Raw genomic sequence first — 17,590 nt, 5'->3', positions numbered from 1 at the left:
TGATTAAATTTGACCAAACAAAAAGATTGTTTTTGCAGATAGATTATTAGGGTTTTAGGGCTTAGGATTTAAGAATCTTTTTTACCTACACAATTACTAAACAAAAACATTAAGCAGTGCAATTTAAAATGTAAGAAACTTAGTATACTTGCAAGATTATTATAAATTCATTCCTGTTTAGCATTACCAAACATTTTCAACAATTTAAAACAACCTTAACCTTACTCTGGATCATCACTGAATTGAGAATTGAGAAATATTCCCTAAGGAAAGTAGTTCAAAAAGAGGTTTCTTCTGTTATTAGAACTTAAGAAATTTTTAAAGTGGAAAAATAGAAACCCTTCATTACAAAATAGTTATTTGTGTAAATAGTGCGCAAAGTGGCACTTTGCGCTCGCGTCACACATTATAGTTTTTCCTACAGTTACTACAAAGCATATAAACAATTAGTTTTTCAAATACTAAACAAAAATTTTTAGGTTAGGTTAATCAAAATCGTTAGAGAGCAATAGAATGTTAACACACAAAAACAGGTTTATAGGTTAAGTAAGACGTAGTATCAATAGTCAAAGATTGGGAAACACTGCACCAGCTGATCATAGTATCTTTAAGTGTTGCCAACTTGTTTTCAAGCATACACGTAATATCTGTCTAAAACAGGCACACTATTTTGTGTTGTTTCGTTGTATTATTGAAGTGCGGCAAAGTAAGTAGATGCAGGAATTAGCTTCAAGATACAGTAGCCCGCTTTGTCAGGTAACTGTAGGAAAATGAATATTACAATATTATAATAATTGCTTCCGATTATGTAAGCGTAAGCCTACCTTGCTAGGGGAAGATTTCCTGACTTCCCATGCTAGAGATGTAGGTCGCTGCGGTGGAGGAGTATTTTCATAGTCTGAATATAAAAGTATCCACTCTGATAATTTCTCAAAATCTCTTTTGTAATTTTCTAAATAAAAAATCACCTCCTGAAAAGTGTACAAGGTATTATAACAGTTTTAGATGTTAAAATACACAAACACAACTGATATTCTATAATAATTTCTTACACAATCCTTTAAATTTTCCAGACAAGTGTTAGGACTAATGTATAATAATTAAGTAAGGTTAAGAATTAAGAAAGTAGGCTGAATGTAAACATGTCAAAACTAAAACATAAAACAAAACTTAACTATTTAAAAAAATATTAATAAAATCATCATTAAGTTTTCTTGCATCATAATTTCATCATAATCATACTAAAAGAAAAATGCAATGTTAGGCTGTGCTGTAGACCTCTTACGATAAAAAATAAAGGATAAACAAGATATTTACCTTAAGTCCTTGAGCTCTGAAAACTCCTTTTCTAGTATAAGGGTGCGCTCTACCCCTGACGCGCAACCAAATGCAAGGGTTTCAAGATTACTGTTTTCACCTGCTACATTGAAGGTAGAATCAATGTTAAGGTCTCATATTAAAGAGGATGAAATTTTCTATAGTTCTGCGTTTCATTATTTCATTTATTTTTAATGCACACCTTATAAACTTGATTTGTAGGACAAGAAAAAAGGTCATTTCAACTAGCCCTAACTTATTGAAAAAACGTTATTTGAACATTTGAAAAACGCAGAACTATAGATTGGTATTTGCACTACTATAAGCTGTTTAGAGTGCGTAGCTATCATTATTGGTTAATTTGAAAACAGTAATCTTGGAAACCTCTGCAAGCGCTTCTCGGGGCACTGTCCAATGGTGCAACATAGCAACTGAAGCCCGAGCTGAGGTAGAGCGCACCCTTAAAAGAATAATATCAACTGATAGTCAACCTGCACAGTCTTACCTTGCATTCAGATACACTCTCGTCCCTCTCACATTTCTCGTAGATTTCGTCCACAGCTCGTTTCAAGTTGTCAAACAGCAGAGCCCAGTATCTTGCCTGCATCTCTGCAACAACCAAATCACAAGTCTGAATCTAACATAATTTGATCAATTAAACTTTCAACTCTTAAAAGAGAATTTGGAATACAGAGAGTTAATTTGTTAGTTACGATCTGTATGTGCTAGTCAGTTTGAGATATCAAATATTAGTTGTTTTATAGCAATTTTCAAGTAACTTTGAGTCAATCCTGATTGCGCCACAAGTCAGAAACCCGAGCATTTATTTTTGCGATTATAGAATGTGACTGCAGGATTTGCTTGATCAATGATTCAAGACGTCTCTGCGATCACAGGAGGTACTAACAATTTTGCTGTAATGTGGGAAACGACAATGTCTTTGCAAACGTAGGACGAATTAACATTTAATTTCATTCATAATGTAGGATATGTTAATAATCTTGCTGTGATGGCTAGCTATATAGGCTGATTTCACTAATCCAGTATAACTGATTTTCAATATAGAGCCAGATTAGTGAGACCACTTTTTACCAAAATGAAATGCAGCTTTGAAGAAGAAGACTCGAACAAATACCTAGGAGTGAAAATTAACCTCGTAGAGGAAAATTATGATAAAAGTCAGATAATGAAACGTAGGCTACAGAGTTGGAGGATTTTAGAGCTTTGTCAGAGGGTGTAGAAAAAGTATTCCTTACAAACACTTAGATAACAATTCTAACAAACTTACCTGACTTCTTATCTCTGCCTGTGGAAGCCGAGCGAACCCTTGAGCCAGTCTTGGTCACCAGTGTTGACCTCTTGGGCAGCCTGGTTTCGTTGAGAAGACGAGGCGAAGATGGGGGTTTCCGACTCATGGTCTTGCCTGTAACACATTCTTAGATCATAAAAAGGACGACCTTAGGTAAGCAGATAAAATATCTGAAGTAACACTATTAAAATGCAACTTTTGAGTTAACAGAACTGTTTCTAAGGAATTATTGTGGTGCTGGTGGGAAGTCTGAAATTAATTTTAGGTATCAATTACACTTTTCACTACAATTAAGTTTCAATTTTTTTATGAATGTAAAATAAGAGGCATGTATGTTACAGATGACAAAATGTTTATATATTGGTGGTTTTTTAATGTTCAATACTATACCAATTTGAATGCAAAAAAAAGGAAAGCTATCAAGTGATGTAACAATAAACGGTACAGTATCTATCAGCAATCTGACTCTTACTTTTTCCCATTAGCTCGTCAACAACCTGTATCATGGGTAAGCGGTGAAAGTAACTATATTTTATGGGGAAAAAGACAAAAGTTGAACTTTGTAATTGTATTTTGAAATGTAATTTTTACAGCAAAAGAGATTTTACCATTTTGTTTAGAATTATAAGGACTGTACCGGTAACATACTAAATTTTAATCAAAATCAGTCAAGCCATTTTTAATTAAGATTTTTCTGCTATTAGGCTATACCAGTTTTATGGGAAAATCACAAAGTTACAATAACTTTTAAATCCGAATTTTCACAGCAATGGGGTTGTACAATTATGAAAGGGTTAAAAGGACTAAACTAATTAAATTTTAATCAGAATCTTTCAGACCCATTTGATATAAATTCAATATTCCCATTATTTCCATTAATTTATCTAGCTGTATCAATTTTTAATCATAAAATAACAAAGTTCCACCTATCTCTTCCTTAGAAATGTACATTATAAATGTTGACGAGGCAATTTTTCTATGTCAACATAAAACTAGCCTAATTACAAATAATTAATCATAAAAATGTTAAAAATTGGGTTTTCAATTTTTCTATCCAGCTCATAGAGCAATATTGAAACTTTCATTGCATCAGCTCTCTGTGTGTAAATTCAAACTAACTCCCACAAAAAACGTCAGCGCTATACACATTACACAACAAAGGGAATACAGGCTAGTGTGTACACATTTTTTGTTAAAAATAAAATAGAATCCCAGTTGAAATAATTTGGCTTTTTTCAGCCTATACAAAATTATAGGCTACTTATGAAATAATATTATATCATGACATGACACGACATACCTTGATAAGTAATATATCATCAACACAATCTAAAACCACATTAATAAAATAAATATACTGTTTTACTTGTTAAATAAACGAATACACATGATTAGCTTGCAGGATCTATATTTAGAAAAGGAGAGTACATAAAGTGAGACTATTGGGCAAAGGACTGAATCAACCTACGACTGGTTCACCCACACACACTCACACACCCACACAGACTGTCTATACATCTGTATTTCTTCAAGAAGAACTGATAATACTTGGTTAGATGAAATTTAAAATGAAAACATCACCAATATTTAATGAATTTTAAATTTCATGAGGCAATAATATTTTTGTGATGTGTCTGATTATAGCTGGCAAAAGGCCTCATTAAATTAAAAATTCATTAAATATTGGTGATGTTTTCATGTAAATTTTATCTGTATTTCTATTTAATTGGATGTTCATTGTCCTATGGTAAACTTAATGTTTTTAGTATGGCAACTTAAAGTTTTTCGGTAAAACCTTTAAATATTAAAAGAGTTATTCAATTGAAAAAAACATAAGATAGGGCAAAATTACAGATTCTTTCTTATCAATAAACCATATTAAAACCTTGCCCTTGTTTTTTGAGATTCAAGCACAAATTTAACTATTCATAAAAAATACTTGATTTACAGCATTAATTAGGGTTGACAACCATTATTTATAATATTGTTCAAGCAAAATAAATTAATATCAGGTTATGATGCAAAATTGTGTTTGAATTTAACATACCTTATTACCTCCCCTTTGCCTTGATACCAGCATAAGATGGATAGGCTGTGTCACAAATATTTACATTAAAAATAATATTTACAGTATATACAGACTTCCATTTACTTTTGGATTTTTATAAGATCTTTTGGACTTTTGAAACTTAAATGGCAGTGGATTTTAAAGGCTTGCGAGGTTGTTCTCAAAGGAATCCTAAAGCGTGTACTATGGCCTAGCTTTCAATCAACACTTCAACCTGGAAATTGTTTGTGGTTCAAATCCGTATGTTATGTTAATAAACATCATTATTTAAAACTTTAAAAGAGTAGCCTATTGAAAAGTAATTTTCCGCTACAAGAAGGCCACCCCAGACTACCCACTCAAACTACCCAAACTACACCCAACTATTGCAACTCAACTGTTCTCTCATTGGTTTCAACCATCAACCTACATCTTCAGGCTTCTTACTTTTGTCTTCTTGATACTTACCAATGTTGCAATTGTTGAAATCTTGATTAAGGATTCATCCGAAAGTGAGAAGAAGGCTATTGTTTACTTGCGGTTTAAAGGGTAAATGGATATGGAGGTGGGGGGTTAGTGTTGATGTTCAAATTGAATTTTGTATATTAAGAGGGTACACTTTTACACATTTACTAAATACATACAATAAATACTGCTGATTATAAAATAAAACTGTTTAAAACTAACCAAACATGCTGTATGTGAGTAAAAGTATAAACTAAAGTGCAGCCAATTAAGAGCATCAAATTCAAATCGTAATGGTGTGTAATTTACAAACAGACCTAAATCTCCAACTATTCACTTGTAAGGTTAAGTTTAAACATTCTAGCTTTTTCTTGAACCTAAAGTAAAATTTTAAACTAGCCTATAAATTAGGTTATTTTTAAAAACAAAGATTAATGAATAGTTATTTTAAGAAATTTGTCTGTACTAATCTTTACCTGCAGAAGGGGCTGCTAAGTCTACATGAAATGCAATCAAATTCCTGGCTGCTCGTCCTTCCTCCTGTACAACCATACGTACATCTTCCATCTTTAACTAAGGAAGGAGGGACCGGTGCGATGCATTGCTATTAAAAAAAAATATTATTGGTACCATTTAAGATTAGGATGCAACAGGGTGTAGGCCTACGTAATAACACAGAACGAAAAATGAGTGTGATCCAAATAGTCAATGGATACCTTGTGTAACTTTTTTCCTGACTAACTTAGTTCATCAGTAGTTTTTCTTCAGCCAAGGCTAACTTAATATTTAAACAGTTGATAAGGGATTTGAAATGTTGAGAACACCTTTAAAAGCCTCACACCACTAACCAAAAGTTATTGTGAAGGAATTTCTGGAGAAAATATTGGTTTGTTGATAAACACCCTTCTAAGGGCACGAGCATGAATTGGTTTTATTTAAGCTAAATCAAATTTCGGTATTTTCAAACTTCCTGGACTTTTCTTCTAAACCTTCATAAACCATTCCTACGATCATAATAAACTAGGTGGCGTTCGCAGAGGCATCCACAAAATTGAGCAGTCATCAGGGTTCCATTATTTTGTTATTGACCTTCACCATCGATTATTATTTTTACCTACAATTTTAAGTGAAGAGAACATTTTTTTGTGTAGGGGTAAAGATAAATATTGGTGTTGGATTTGCTATACGTTGTTTCATAAAAAAGGGGAGTAAAAAACACAGCGATGTAATTTTAGGCCTTTTCGGAGACCTGCATTTACATTTTAAGTTTAAACCCTGTGGGTTTTGTCACCAACTTATTCTAAAACAGGGTGGTACAGCTAGTCCGCTAGTTATAACCTAGAAATCAATCCTTTACAGTTTCAGATTCTAACATTTTGGCAACTGATAACTGCATAAGAGGACTTTATGTTAAGTGGTGGGTATAAAGTGAAACCACAAAATATATTATTGTTATAAATGTTATATTAAAATTCACATTTACATTGATTCAAGTGTTTAAACCATAACCCATGTGTTACACGTTAATAATTTGTACAATCAATCGGAGGACTTAATGTAGGCCTAGTCACAAATCCTCATAAATTCCGGCCTGGCTTCCCCATATGCCTTATCTCTTATGAAACCGATTCATAAAATCATACAGCAAATTTTGTATTTTATTGTTTACTAGCAGAGTACCCGTCCTTCGTACGGGGTTGGAATATAAGTATAAAATTCTTATTGCAATTATACTCAAGCTTTGAACCGTTTAACTTCTTAATTTTCAAGATGATCTCGTTTGCACGTCCTGGTTGAAGTTCGTTCGCTACGCTCACTCACCTTTAGGTTGGAGCTCGTTCGCTGCGCTCACTTTCCTTCAGGTTAGCTCGTTCGCTACGCTCACTTGCCTTCAGGTTAGCTCGTTCGCTACGCTCACTCGCCTCCAGGTTGAAGTTCGTTCGCTACGCTCACTCACCTTTTGGTTGCAAATTAGCTGTTGTCATAAATGTAAAAGAAATAATAGTGCTAGTGCTGCACCCTGTTGGCAATCCTTGTAACTTTAATGCTATTGAACATCACAGAACAGAACCAACTTGTTTAATTGAAACAGCTGTTAAGATTCAATAATTTCATTTCTCATAAGGTTAACATGGGAAACTCCAGAGCCACTGGGGCGGAGCCCGAAAGGATTTTTGGGATAAAAATATGCCTATATGTTAATCGGGAATGTGAGCTATCATCATGCCGAATTTCAGCCCGATCCGACCAGTATTTTTCGCGTTTACTTTTCCCATACATACAGCAACCACCTCTTTTTTATAATAGTATAGATTTGAGTCGTAGGAACGGTTTAGGAAGGTTTAAAAGAAAAGTCCAGAAAGTTCAGAATTACCCAAATTTCAAATAATCCTAAATGTGTGCCAGCTGTTACATGTTACATTAAACATTTGTTTTATTTACCTTGTGGTATTTATTTTATCTCCACCTCTTTACCTATTAACTTACCAATTCTTTCTTCACCACAATCCTCAGATCGGGGAGTCGTTTTACATTAAGTTGCGTACCTAATTTGCAATAGGAATAGCCTAGACAGTACCATAATATAATATAATACGAATAAACTAAGTTAATTGGCATATAACAAACAATGAGTTGTAACTTAAATAAAAATAAACTGTAGCAAATAAACAGGCGAGTTGGGAAGAGTAAATAATAACTAAACCTCTAGGAATCTAGAGACGTGGGGTCTAAGTTACAGGAAGCCTAGGCGACAAAAAAGTCATTTAAGAAAGTTCTAGTGTTGTTGTCTAGGAACAGTTTAAACACGTCTTATAGAAGGTTTTAGGTGAGTTGGAGAAGTAAATAATCAATCCCCACACACCAAGAAAAATAGCCTACTGAACATTCAATAGGCAAGGCTGGGTAGACTTCCGTATCTGTTGGCACAAACAACCGAATAAAAATATTGATTATTCAAGAATGATCGATATATCGATCGGAATTTCATTCGGATGTTTGTGCCAACAGATATGGAAGTCTAACTTACCTGCAAGGCTCTTTCAAATTTAGAATAATAAAATATATTATTCGGTAGAAAATTTTAAATCCCCAAAAATCATTGATTTCTAGCATTTTTCTTGATTTTTTAAACGCGATTTTCAGGGTGAAATAGGTGTTTCCCCCAAAAGTGCCAATGGTAAAAAGGGCTTAAATAGTCTATTTTAGGTAGATAAGGCATAAATAATTCAGTATAACATAAGTAGTATAAGTTCAGTATTACCAATTCTAGAATTTGTAGAATAAAATGAGTCAAGTTGAAAGGTTAACTTAACTTACACACATGAGTTAAATTAAATTAAATGCCCGGGTAGATTACGGTCAAGAAACATAACATACAAGTTAGACTTCAACAAGAGCAACAAAGAAGAAATATTCAATAATCTACAAAATTGGGAGTATCCATTACTGAGTTGTGTCGAGGACATGGAATCGTCATTTACGGCTTTTTGTTCCAGGCTAAGCTTCCTAATAAAATCTTTCACTCCACTTAAATGTCTTGGTAAATCTACATTTCCTTGTTGGTTTTCTCAAGACTTGAAGAGACTAGTTCTGCAGAAAAAACTACTTCATAGAGAGTACAAAAGGACTTTAAACTTACAAATTTATAGGCTATGGATTTCTGTCGTGTACGAACTCAATGTAAACAACTCACTGTGTTTTGCTACAGAAACTACATCAATCGGGTAGAAGATTCCATGCAAGAAAATATTAAGGCATTCTGGGGTCACATTAATAACACCAGGAAGACTTCCAAGGCTGTATCTTCGATGTACCTGAATAATGAAACTGCCGACACACCTCAGCACATCTGCAGACTTTTTGCTGAACATTTCTCGTCTGTCTTTAGACCACCATCAGGGTCTCCCTCATATGAAGACTCAAATACAACTCTCTCATCTCTTACTGGGTTTTCTGTATCATGTGAAGAAGTTGAAGCTGTCTTGTCCTCTCTGAATGCTAATAAAGGAGCAGGACCTGATGAGATTTCTCCATCGCTACTCAAGTACTGTAGCTGTATTCTTGCACCGCACATAACAATCTTCTTTAATTCATTTCTTTCATCTGGTGTTTTTCCTAACTGCCTGAAGACAAGCTTCGTTGTACCAATTTTAAAGAGTGGCAATCCCTCGGATATCAAGAATTACAGGCCTATAGCGATTCAGCCAACGCTTGCAAAAGTGTTTGAGTCTCTGGTTCTTACTTGGCTGTCTTTCTTTGCCAAAAGTTTTCTGTCTACAGCTCAACATGGATTCTATAGTGGCAGATCATCAACGACCAACTTAATAACATACCATGACGACATTATCTCAGCTTTCAACAGAAACCACCAGGTGGATAGTGTGTACATAGATTTCTCGAAGGCGTTCGATAGAATCAGCCATGATCACCTTATGGCAAAGCTTGGTATTTTGGGAGTGGCTGGACCTATGCTGAAGTGGTTTCGGAGCTATATTAGTGGACGCTGCCTTATTGTGAGATATAATGGGTCTGAATCTGAAGCCTTTCCTGTGTTATCTGGAGTGCCACAGGGCTCTCTTTTGGGTCCTGTACTGTTTTCAATATTCATTAACGACCTAGTCCAGGCTGTCAAGCATTCAAGAATGTTACTGTTTGCAGACGATGCTAAAATCTATAAGGAAGTAGGCCTAACAACGGACTTTGAATGTGAGGAGCTGCAGGGTGACTTGGACAATGTGCTGTGGTGGTGCTCGGAGAATGAGATGGAGTTGAACATATCTAAGTGCGTTGTACTCTCTTTCTCTCGGCGCACGAATGTAACGGTGTTCAACTATACCTTATTTGGTTCTACTCTCCACCGATCCTCTATAGTGAAAGATCTCGGAGTAACTGTTTCCTCGAATCTAAGTCCAGAACCTCACTTGAGAAACATAAGTAAGAAGGCTTATTCTGCTCTGGGATTTGTTGTCAGAATGTCTCGAGATGGGTTTTCACCTCATGCCCTAAGGACTTTGTATGTGCAGCTGGTCCGCCCTTTGTTGGAGTACTGCTCGCCAGTTTGGTCACCATACCAGATATGCCATGTTGATCTTCTCGAGGGTGTACAGAGAAAATTTCTCCGAGTACTTGGAGTGAGTCTGGGCTTTCGATACCTTGAAGTACCACTGGATGAGATGAAACTTCGGTTTGGACTTCTTCCTCTGAGTTCGAGACGCAAAATCTTTGATCTGCTGCTCTTAAAGAAGATCATCACAGCCTCGGTCGATTCACCAGATTTGCAGAGCAGGGTTGATTTTCGTTGTGCTCGGGTGGTTCGATCCAGAGGTCTCTTTGAGAGAGCTCATTGTTCGACACAGTATTCTTACCACAGTGCTCTGCCTCGCCTTCATCGTCTGGGAAACAGCCTGCCCAGTTACATCGACCTGATTCAGTTCTCCGAGAATCGCCTTAGGAAAGAGCTAACCAACTTCTACTCGTCAGAGGAGCATGTGCATGTTTGATTTTTTTTTTATTAGCTTTTTGTTAGGAGTGTGGCGATGACTTAGTGTTGGGGCCGTCGACTCCCCTCACTATCGAGCCAGTGAGTGCATGTTTCTGTGCAAGAGTTTGTGGTAGTGTTGACTCCCCTCACTTCTGTGCATTTCATATTTATTAATATTTATGGTCTATCTTGTTACCTTTATTGTTAAGTTTTTTATTTTTGTTCAGAGTTTACCGTACCGTTTGCACATTGTTATCTTCAGTAAATTTGCTGTTTTTGCCTCCACACTATGTATTTATTTTGTAGTGTTTCATAATTTTTGATTTGCTTATTGTTAGTCTCTACTTCGTTAATATTTATTGTATTATTGTTCCTGCATGTTAACTAGTCTTTATTGCCACTTGCTGTGATATTTATCATACCCTATATTTATTTATCAACTATGTTTTGTTAATTAAGTGTAGGTAGTAGCTTTGACTATTATTACGTCATCTTTTTTTGGCCATCTGTATAAATTGCAATGTAAAATGTAAAATGGTGTTTACCGTATACAAATAAATAAAATAAAAAATAAAATGAGTACCCTAGGCTAGGCACCCTAAGTTACCATTGTTAACCAAGTTGAACCATTTTATGTGGAGCCTAGGCTTGAAGGGTTATAAGCGGGTATTGCAATTTAAAATTACTGTGTAACATTTGAGTAGGCCTAAGTGATCAAGATCAAGGTGGCTTATCCTTACCTAAGATAAATTTCACAATAAGTAGAAGACTTGCCTTTATTAGGTAGCCTAAGCTTTTATTTACGGCACGCACGGGCACGAACTCCGAAGTCCGAACTGTCACTTCACTTGCACTTCATTTCACTTCTCACTCACTTCACTTCACTATCACTATCATTTCCACTTTGGAAAAGCAGGCTTTTATTATATGCAGCCTCGCTGTGCACTAATTTATTTGAAGATTCTGTGGTTTTCATTAAAATTTGGTAAGTTTTTGGGTACGATGCCATAGCTTATAATGTCATAGCTTATAATTGCGAATATGTTGCATAGCTTATAATCTTGAAAATGTGGCATAGCTTATAATGGAAAATTTAAATTGTTCCATAGCTTATAATCGTAGAAATGTGGCATAGCATATAACGGTTTTCTTAAAATGTGGCATAACTTATAATGGTATAGCTCAAATGTGCTGCAGCTTATAATATCTCGTTTGTTCTATAGCTTATAATTTTAAAAACGTGGCATAGCTTATAACGTGCGGGAATTACGTCATAGCGGATGGGACAGCTGATCGATCCTGAGTAGACAAAAAAATTATCGTGCAATGGTCCTCAAATTATCGTATGGACTAGCAGCCGCTACTCGGCAATAAGAAGTTGCGTTAAGTGCAGCCAACGTAGCAAAACCAAAAGTATTTCAATTTTTTTCTACTCCTGGACGACATATGTAATAGATGTAGCCTATATATGAAATGGTTTTTTGTTGAATAATAGAATAACTTTTTGTATCTGCTGTTTTACTTTAATTACGTAAGCTGAAATATATTATCATAAGCTTGATGTTGCTCGTGTTGCTTATTTATGCTATGCATAACTATTGTATAATATTTATTTTGTAATATTGTGTAATACCGGTGTAAAAATACTTTTTCATAGATAAAACCGTAGACTATGCAACATAAGTAGACTTCTCATCCCATTGTTGATTTTGAAGCTTGTTTTTCGTGTCTAGTTCATGTATGTCGACACTGATCGCTAGTGTAAACGAAATATTGTTTCTATTATATTAGGGTAATTTTAAGATTTGTGCTTTACGGTTTGGTTAGATAACTAGGAGACCAGTTATTTTTTATGATTAGATAGTTTTATTTGGTCAAATTAGGTTTTAAATAACTGAAATAACAATCAAGAAACATATATTGTAAAAAAAAACACAACCTCTACAGTCGGCATAGAATATCAATAAAATTGCCTTCAGCTTTTCAACAAGGATGACAAATCTTCTAAGGGGCTTAATGTTTGATCTATGATCAAAACATATTTAGTAGATTTGTCATACTTATGGAACAGTAAGCCCAAATTGTAGTTTTATTTCTGTACGGTGCAATGTAGATTATAGAGGTCATGTTTTGTTTACAATTTGTTTTTATTGAGTAAAGTTGTCTAAAAAGTTGTCTAAATAAAAACTGTTTAAAAAAAGCCTATGTAGCTTTTTTTCAAGGAGTTCTTTTGTATGGGCTCAGACTCTGAGGTGGGTCTGCTGAAATTAATGATGTACTGCTAATAAAAAAAGAGCTGTAAGAATCCTAGCAAACGCTGAGTATGATGCCTCTTTCAGACATCTCTTTGTAAATGAGGAAATCATGACTGTTTGTAGTTTGTATGTTTTTGTTTCAGTTGTGCATGTAAAAAATGATCTCCAGTCACTTATTTGTAGGGGTTATTATCATATGTAAAATACCAGAAATAAGAAAAATATTGATGAACCTTATGTTAAGTAAAACAAAAAGAAATTCCAGTGTGGATTTTCAAGTGACGACTTAAAATCAAAATTGAAAAATGTACAAGTTACGGAAACGCTTATGACTGAGACAATTATTAATATCTACTCTATTGTAACATGGTTTCATCGTAAAGAATAATTACCATTTAAAATCATTCTTGTTAAGCGCAACAACGCGCGCCGGGTAACTGCTATAGTTTAAATATTTAAATTATCTTTTAATGTTTTGAAATAGTTGTTTTTGTTTTCACTTTTAAGATTTCGTTTCCCGTTATTATTTCGTGAATATAACCTCAGTATATGTTCAAGTTTATCAACTGTTGTAAATTATATTTTTTGTTAGTACAAGGCAAATTGTATTTCATGTTAAATTTACCTTAAGAGGTTAAATCCCTGTAGGCCTAAATTATCTGTTAATTCTGTGGGATAGGTAGTTATTTCTGTTTTAACCTTAAGCATTGATAAAAAGAAGTAGCCAAAAGTAGAGTGTCTATACTCCTTTAATCTATGCCTTAAGCTTTTAATGTCCCCTCATAAGTTCGTGGATATAAGCTTATGAAATACAGGAAATAATACGTTCAAATTTATTATCTTTAGAAATTATATTTCTTGTTATGAAAAGTCAATTTTTTGTTCATGTGGCATTTTATACCTGCAATTGTCTGTTCATATTGTGCGATAGCTTATGCTGTTTTTACTTCATGCTTTCATTTCTCTCATAATTTCGTGAGTCTGTTTTCAATTGAAGAAACCTAGATTATCCAGGGTAATGGTGGGAGGTACACCACAGATAAGTATGAAAACCACGGTTAATCCAACACGGCATAAACATGTAGCCTATTACAGGCCCATAAATATGGCCAGACTATATAAATGGACGTTAATTGTGATTATTAATAAATACTTTGGGTCCTTTTAAACCAAACGTTGTCATGGTTAGGGTAGTTATCACCCAACCACAAACTGTTGCAGTGTTGTGACATAGCAGAGCAGACGATTGTCGGTGCAAAAGCGGATAGTTTGTCCTTGAAGCTATTGATGGATATTTTTGTCTAGCTTCAATTTTATTTTTGTAAAATGAACTAGATTGTTAGATTGTTTTAAATTAACTACCTCAAGTGAGATTAGGTCCATAATTAGTGAATTGAAAAATTCCAGATCCTCAGGATGGAATGGCATTCCCTCTTTTATTTTAAAAATTTGTAAAAACAGCATTGTTGAACCTTTGTCATACATCATCGACATTTCTATTAATAAAGGCATATTTCCAGATTTACTGAAATATAGTATTGTTTGTCCAATCTACAAAAAAGGAGATAAAACACAGCTTGAGAATTTCAGACCAATATCCTTATTGCCAGTTTTCTCCAAGGTTTATGAAAAATTAATCTGTAATAGACTAGTGACTAGTATCATATCTTGAAACCATCAACATTCCTTGTAGTAATCAGTTTGGATTTAGGGGTTGTAACACTTCAGATGCTCTCTTTGAGGTCTTGAATTACATAGCAAGTGCCGTTGATGGATCACAGTATGCCATTGGCATTTTCTGTGATTTGTCAAGGGCATTTGACTGTGTCAATCACAATATTTTATTGCACAAACTTCAGTTTTATGGAATTAGACAAAAAGCTTATGATTTGGTGGAGTCGTACTTGTTGGGTAGAAAACAAAAAGTTCAACTGAATTACTCTTAACTATTAAGGCTTCAAAAATGTCACTGAAGGTGTTCCCCAGGGTTCAATAATGGGTCCATTGTTGTTTCTTATTTATGTTGATGACCTCTTGAAACAAAATCTTAAGTCAAAATTGGTAATGTATGCTGATGATACTACTGCAGTATTAAAACATAAAAACCCTGATATTTTAAAAATTGAAATTAAAAATGATCTTGATCTTATGACTGAATGGTTTCTGGCCAATAATCTTAAACTTAACAGAAATAAAACATATTGTGTGAACTTCCATTCTAATAGCAATAGCATAAAAAGTAGACAGATTGACTATAACCCGTTAGAAGACACATTAAGTAAAATTCAATCTTGCAACCTTTTAGGAATAAAATTAGACTCAACTCTAACATGGTCTGATCATATCAATCAATTGGAATCTAAGCTTAATGCAGCATTTCACGTTACTTTAGTGCTTTCAAAATTAATAGATGAAAAAACTCAGATAATGGTATACTTTGCATATGTGGACTCTAACATTGGCTATGGTATTGAGTTCTGGGGAAATGCCACTGACAGTAAAAAAATATTTAAAATACAAAAGAGAATTATAAGAGTTATTGCACAAGTTAATCCAAGAACATCTTGTAGAAATTTGTTTAAAAGAATGAAGATTTTACCTGTGCCCTCTTTGTATATATTCAACACTTTAATCTTTGTCAAAAAACATTTTTCTATTTATGAAGAAAAAAGAAGTAACTCCCAATACAGCTTTAGGCCCATGAGCTCTGTGTTGCAGTACCCCACACATAAATCAGCTGCTTATGAAAAGAGTACTTTTTATATGGGTCTCAAACTGTATAATAAGCTTCCTTTATCACTGAGAGAGGTAGAATCATTTAAAAAGTTCCTGTTACACTTACTGTCTTACCTGTTAGACAATTGTTGTTACAGAATTGAGGATTTTTTATCAGTCTGATTGTAGTAAACAGAACTTATAGACATTGATATAACTTATTTGTAAACTTTGCTAATAACCTAACTTATTTTATACTTGTTTTTCAATACTGTTAATAATTTATTCTATTATGTTTATTACTATATTTATTATTATGTTGCTTTTATTCTATACTATTATTATATTTTGACAATTTACCTGCCTGCGTGCAGAAGCACTCCTTAGGCGTTATGTGATGTATTTTAATAAATAAATCACTGACTATGTATCAATACCAATTAATTATATCAAAATGGATACAAAATGTACTTATTAGTATCTGAATCTGAAAACATGTGCTCAAGAACAGGAAATGACAAAACATAAAATAAAATGTAATGGCTTGTACGACCCACTAAGAGTAGGTAATTATAACACTAATACAATAAATAATATATAGTTACTTACTTACTAGGTTGTCAGACACAAAACACTTGGAATCAGAGAGAATACGGATGAGTTTTTTCCAAAATGCGGACAAATTGAATTTTGGTTGAACTAAGACGTGAAATTTTGGGAGCGGTATGTATAAAGTGGTGAGGATGAAACGAGTTTTTCCTAACTTAATTTAATTCCAAACGCGTGGCAATTATATCCCTGAGGGATATAGGCTTTAGGGTTTGTTGAAAATTAAATTTTTGCCAACTAACACAGCAAACTACAAATTGATTTGCACGACTCCACTTAACAACTGACCCCACGCATAGGATGGTTGGAGACACACTGGTCACTGAGACAGACCCTTGGCTAGAAGCTTTCCCCACCACGTCGTAGGGCCGTTGGGTAAGTCGCCTATGTCTAATCAGCTGAAAACTTCGGAAAAGTTTCGGTTTCGAGATTCGATCACAAAGTTTCGAGATTCAAAAGTTTCGAAATTGAAGATTTTGGCAGTTTTATTTTTGAAACTACTGACATTTTTTTGTGCCATTGTTATTGTTTTTTAGCCTTAAATTTATTTTTAAGTAAATTTTATTCTGAACTTCAAAAGGTATCTTAAATACTATAACTGGTACAATTCAGTTTCACATCAATATTTACTAAATGCAAAAGATTAAAAATTTAAAAACGTACGTTTCCAGGAAAAGCACTTTGCAAATTCTTTTCCCCTTTTTTCAAAACTTTTATTATTTTTTTTATTTCATTAACATTTGAAGTTTCATAAAATGTCCATGGTAACGCAATATCTTTGGTAGTTTCTTTTTAAAAGAGCATCTTTAGTGGGAAAACACAAAATCCTGTCACGACCATAACGGACGTTTAAATGAATATTAAAAATAGTTAATATTATTTTTATAACTATGTTTTGCTATAAACTTATTTACTTTTATGACCATTATACAATAAAAAGGTCACTGAGCTTTTGGTATATTTGGTCTTTCTAGAAAAAAATAAAAAAAACTCAAGAAATTTAAAAAAAGCCAATAACATCTTTTTAAGTTTGTATAACTCCGAAAAAACTTACCTGAGACCCGAAAAATCGTTATGTTTGTATAGAGGTGTGCTTCTTTTGTGTATAAAACATTGAAATATGACGATATATTAATTTTTGAAATTTTTATGATAGAAATCATAAACGTGATGGTCAGGGACAAGCTATACGGTCGTGAATTGTCTGGAATAATCTAAATCTATCTAAACAATCCTTCAATTATCCTGTTAGTTATAATAAAAATATGTGTTTCAATTGAACTAAACTGTTCAATTTACAATTATATTAAATTTATTGTCACGACCAAACACACTATAATCCATAAGGCTGGATTGGTCGTGAAAAAACCTGCGATGGTCGTGAAACTTTG

The 17,590-nt window shown here is 33.8% G+C and overlaps 1 protein-coding gene across 1 annotated transcript in view; it reads right to left on the bottom strand.

Moving 5' to 3' along the window:
• The window catches only part of LOC128996454 (S phase cyclin A-associated protein in the endoplasmic reticulum), a 57,291-nt gene extending 45,837 nt beyond the window's left edge, over nt 1–11,454 (bottom strand). Inside the window, exons 1-5 of the mRNA XM_054421794.1 lie at nt 11,395–11,454; nt 5,615–5,742; nt 2,606–2,740; nt 1,823–1,926; nt 825–971 (exon numbers count right to left, since the gene is read on the bottom strand). Coding sequence (XP_054277769.1) covers nt 825–971; nt 1,823–1,926; nt 2,606–2,740; nt 5,615–5,705 — 477 coding nt within the window. The 5' untranslated portion in view covers nt 5,706–5,742; nt 11,395–11,454. The remainder of the gene's footprint in view (nt 1–824; nt 972–1,822; nt 1,927–2,605; nt 2,741–5,614; nt 5,743–11,394) is intronic.
• Nucleotides 11,455–17,590: the final 6,136 nt, after the last annotated feature.

This window comes from Macrosteles quadrilineatus, unplaced genomic scaffold (genome assembly GCF_028750875.1).
Source record: "Macrosteles quadrilineatus isolate MER2022 unplaced genomic scaffold, UCM_ALF_1.0 Scaffold_6__1_contigs__length_79288215, whole genome shotgun sequence".
In the NCBI taxonomy this organism is placed as follows: Eukaryota; Metazoa; Arthropoda; class Insecta; order Hemiptera; family Cicadellidae; genus Macrosteles; species Macrosteles quadrilineatus.
Note: the sequence above shows the minus strand (reverse complement) of the source record. Positions and strands in the feature narration are given on the sequence as shown.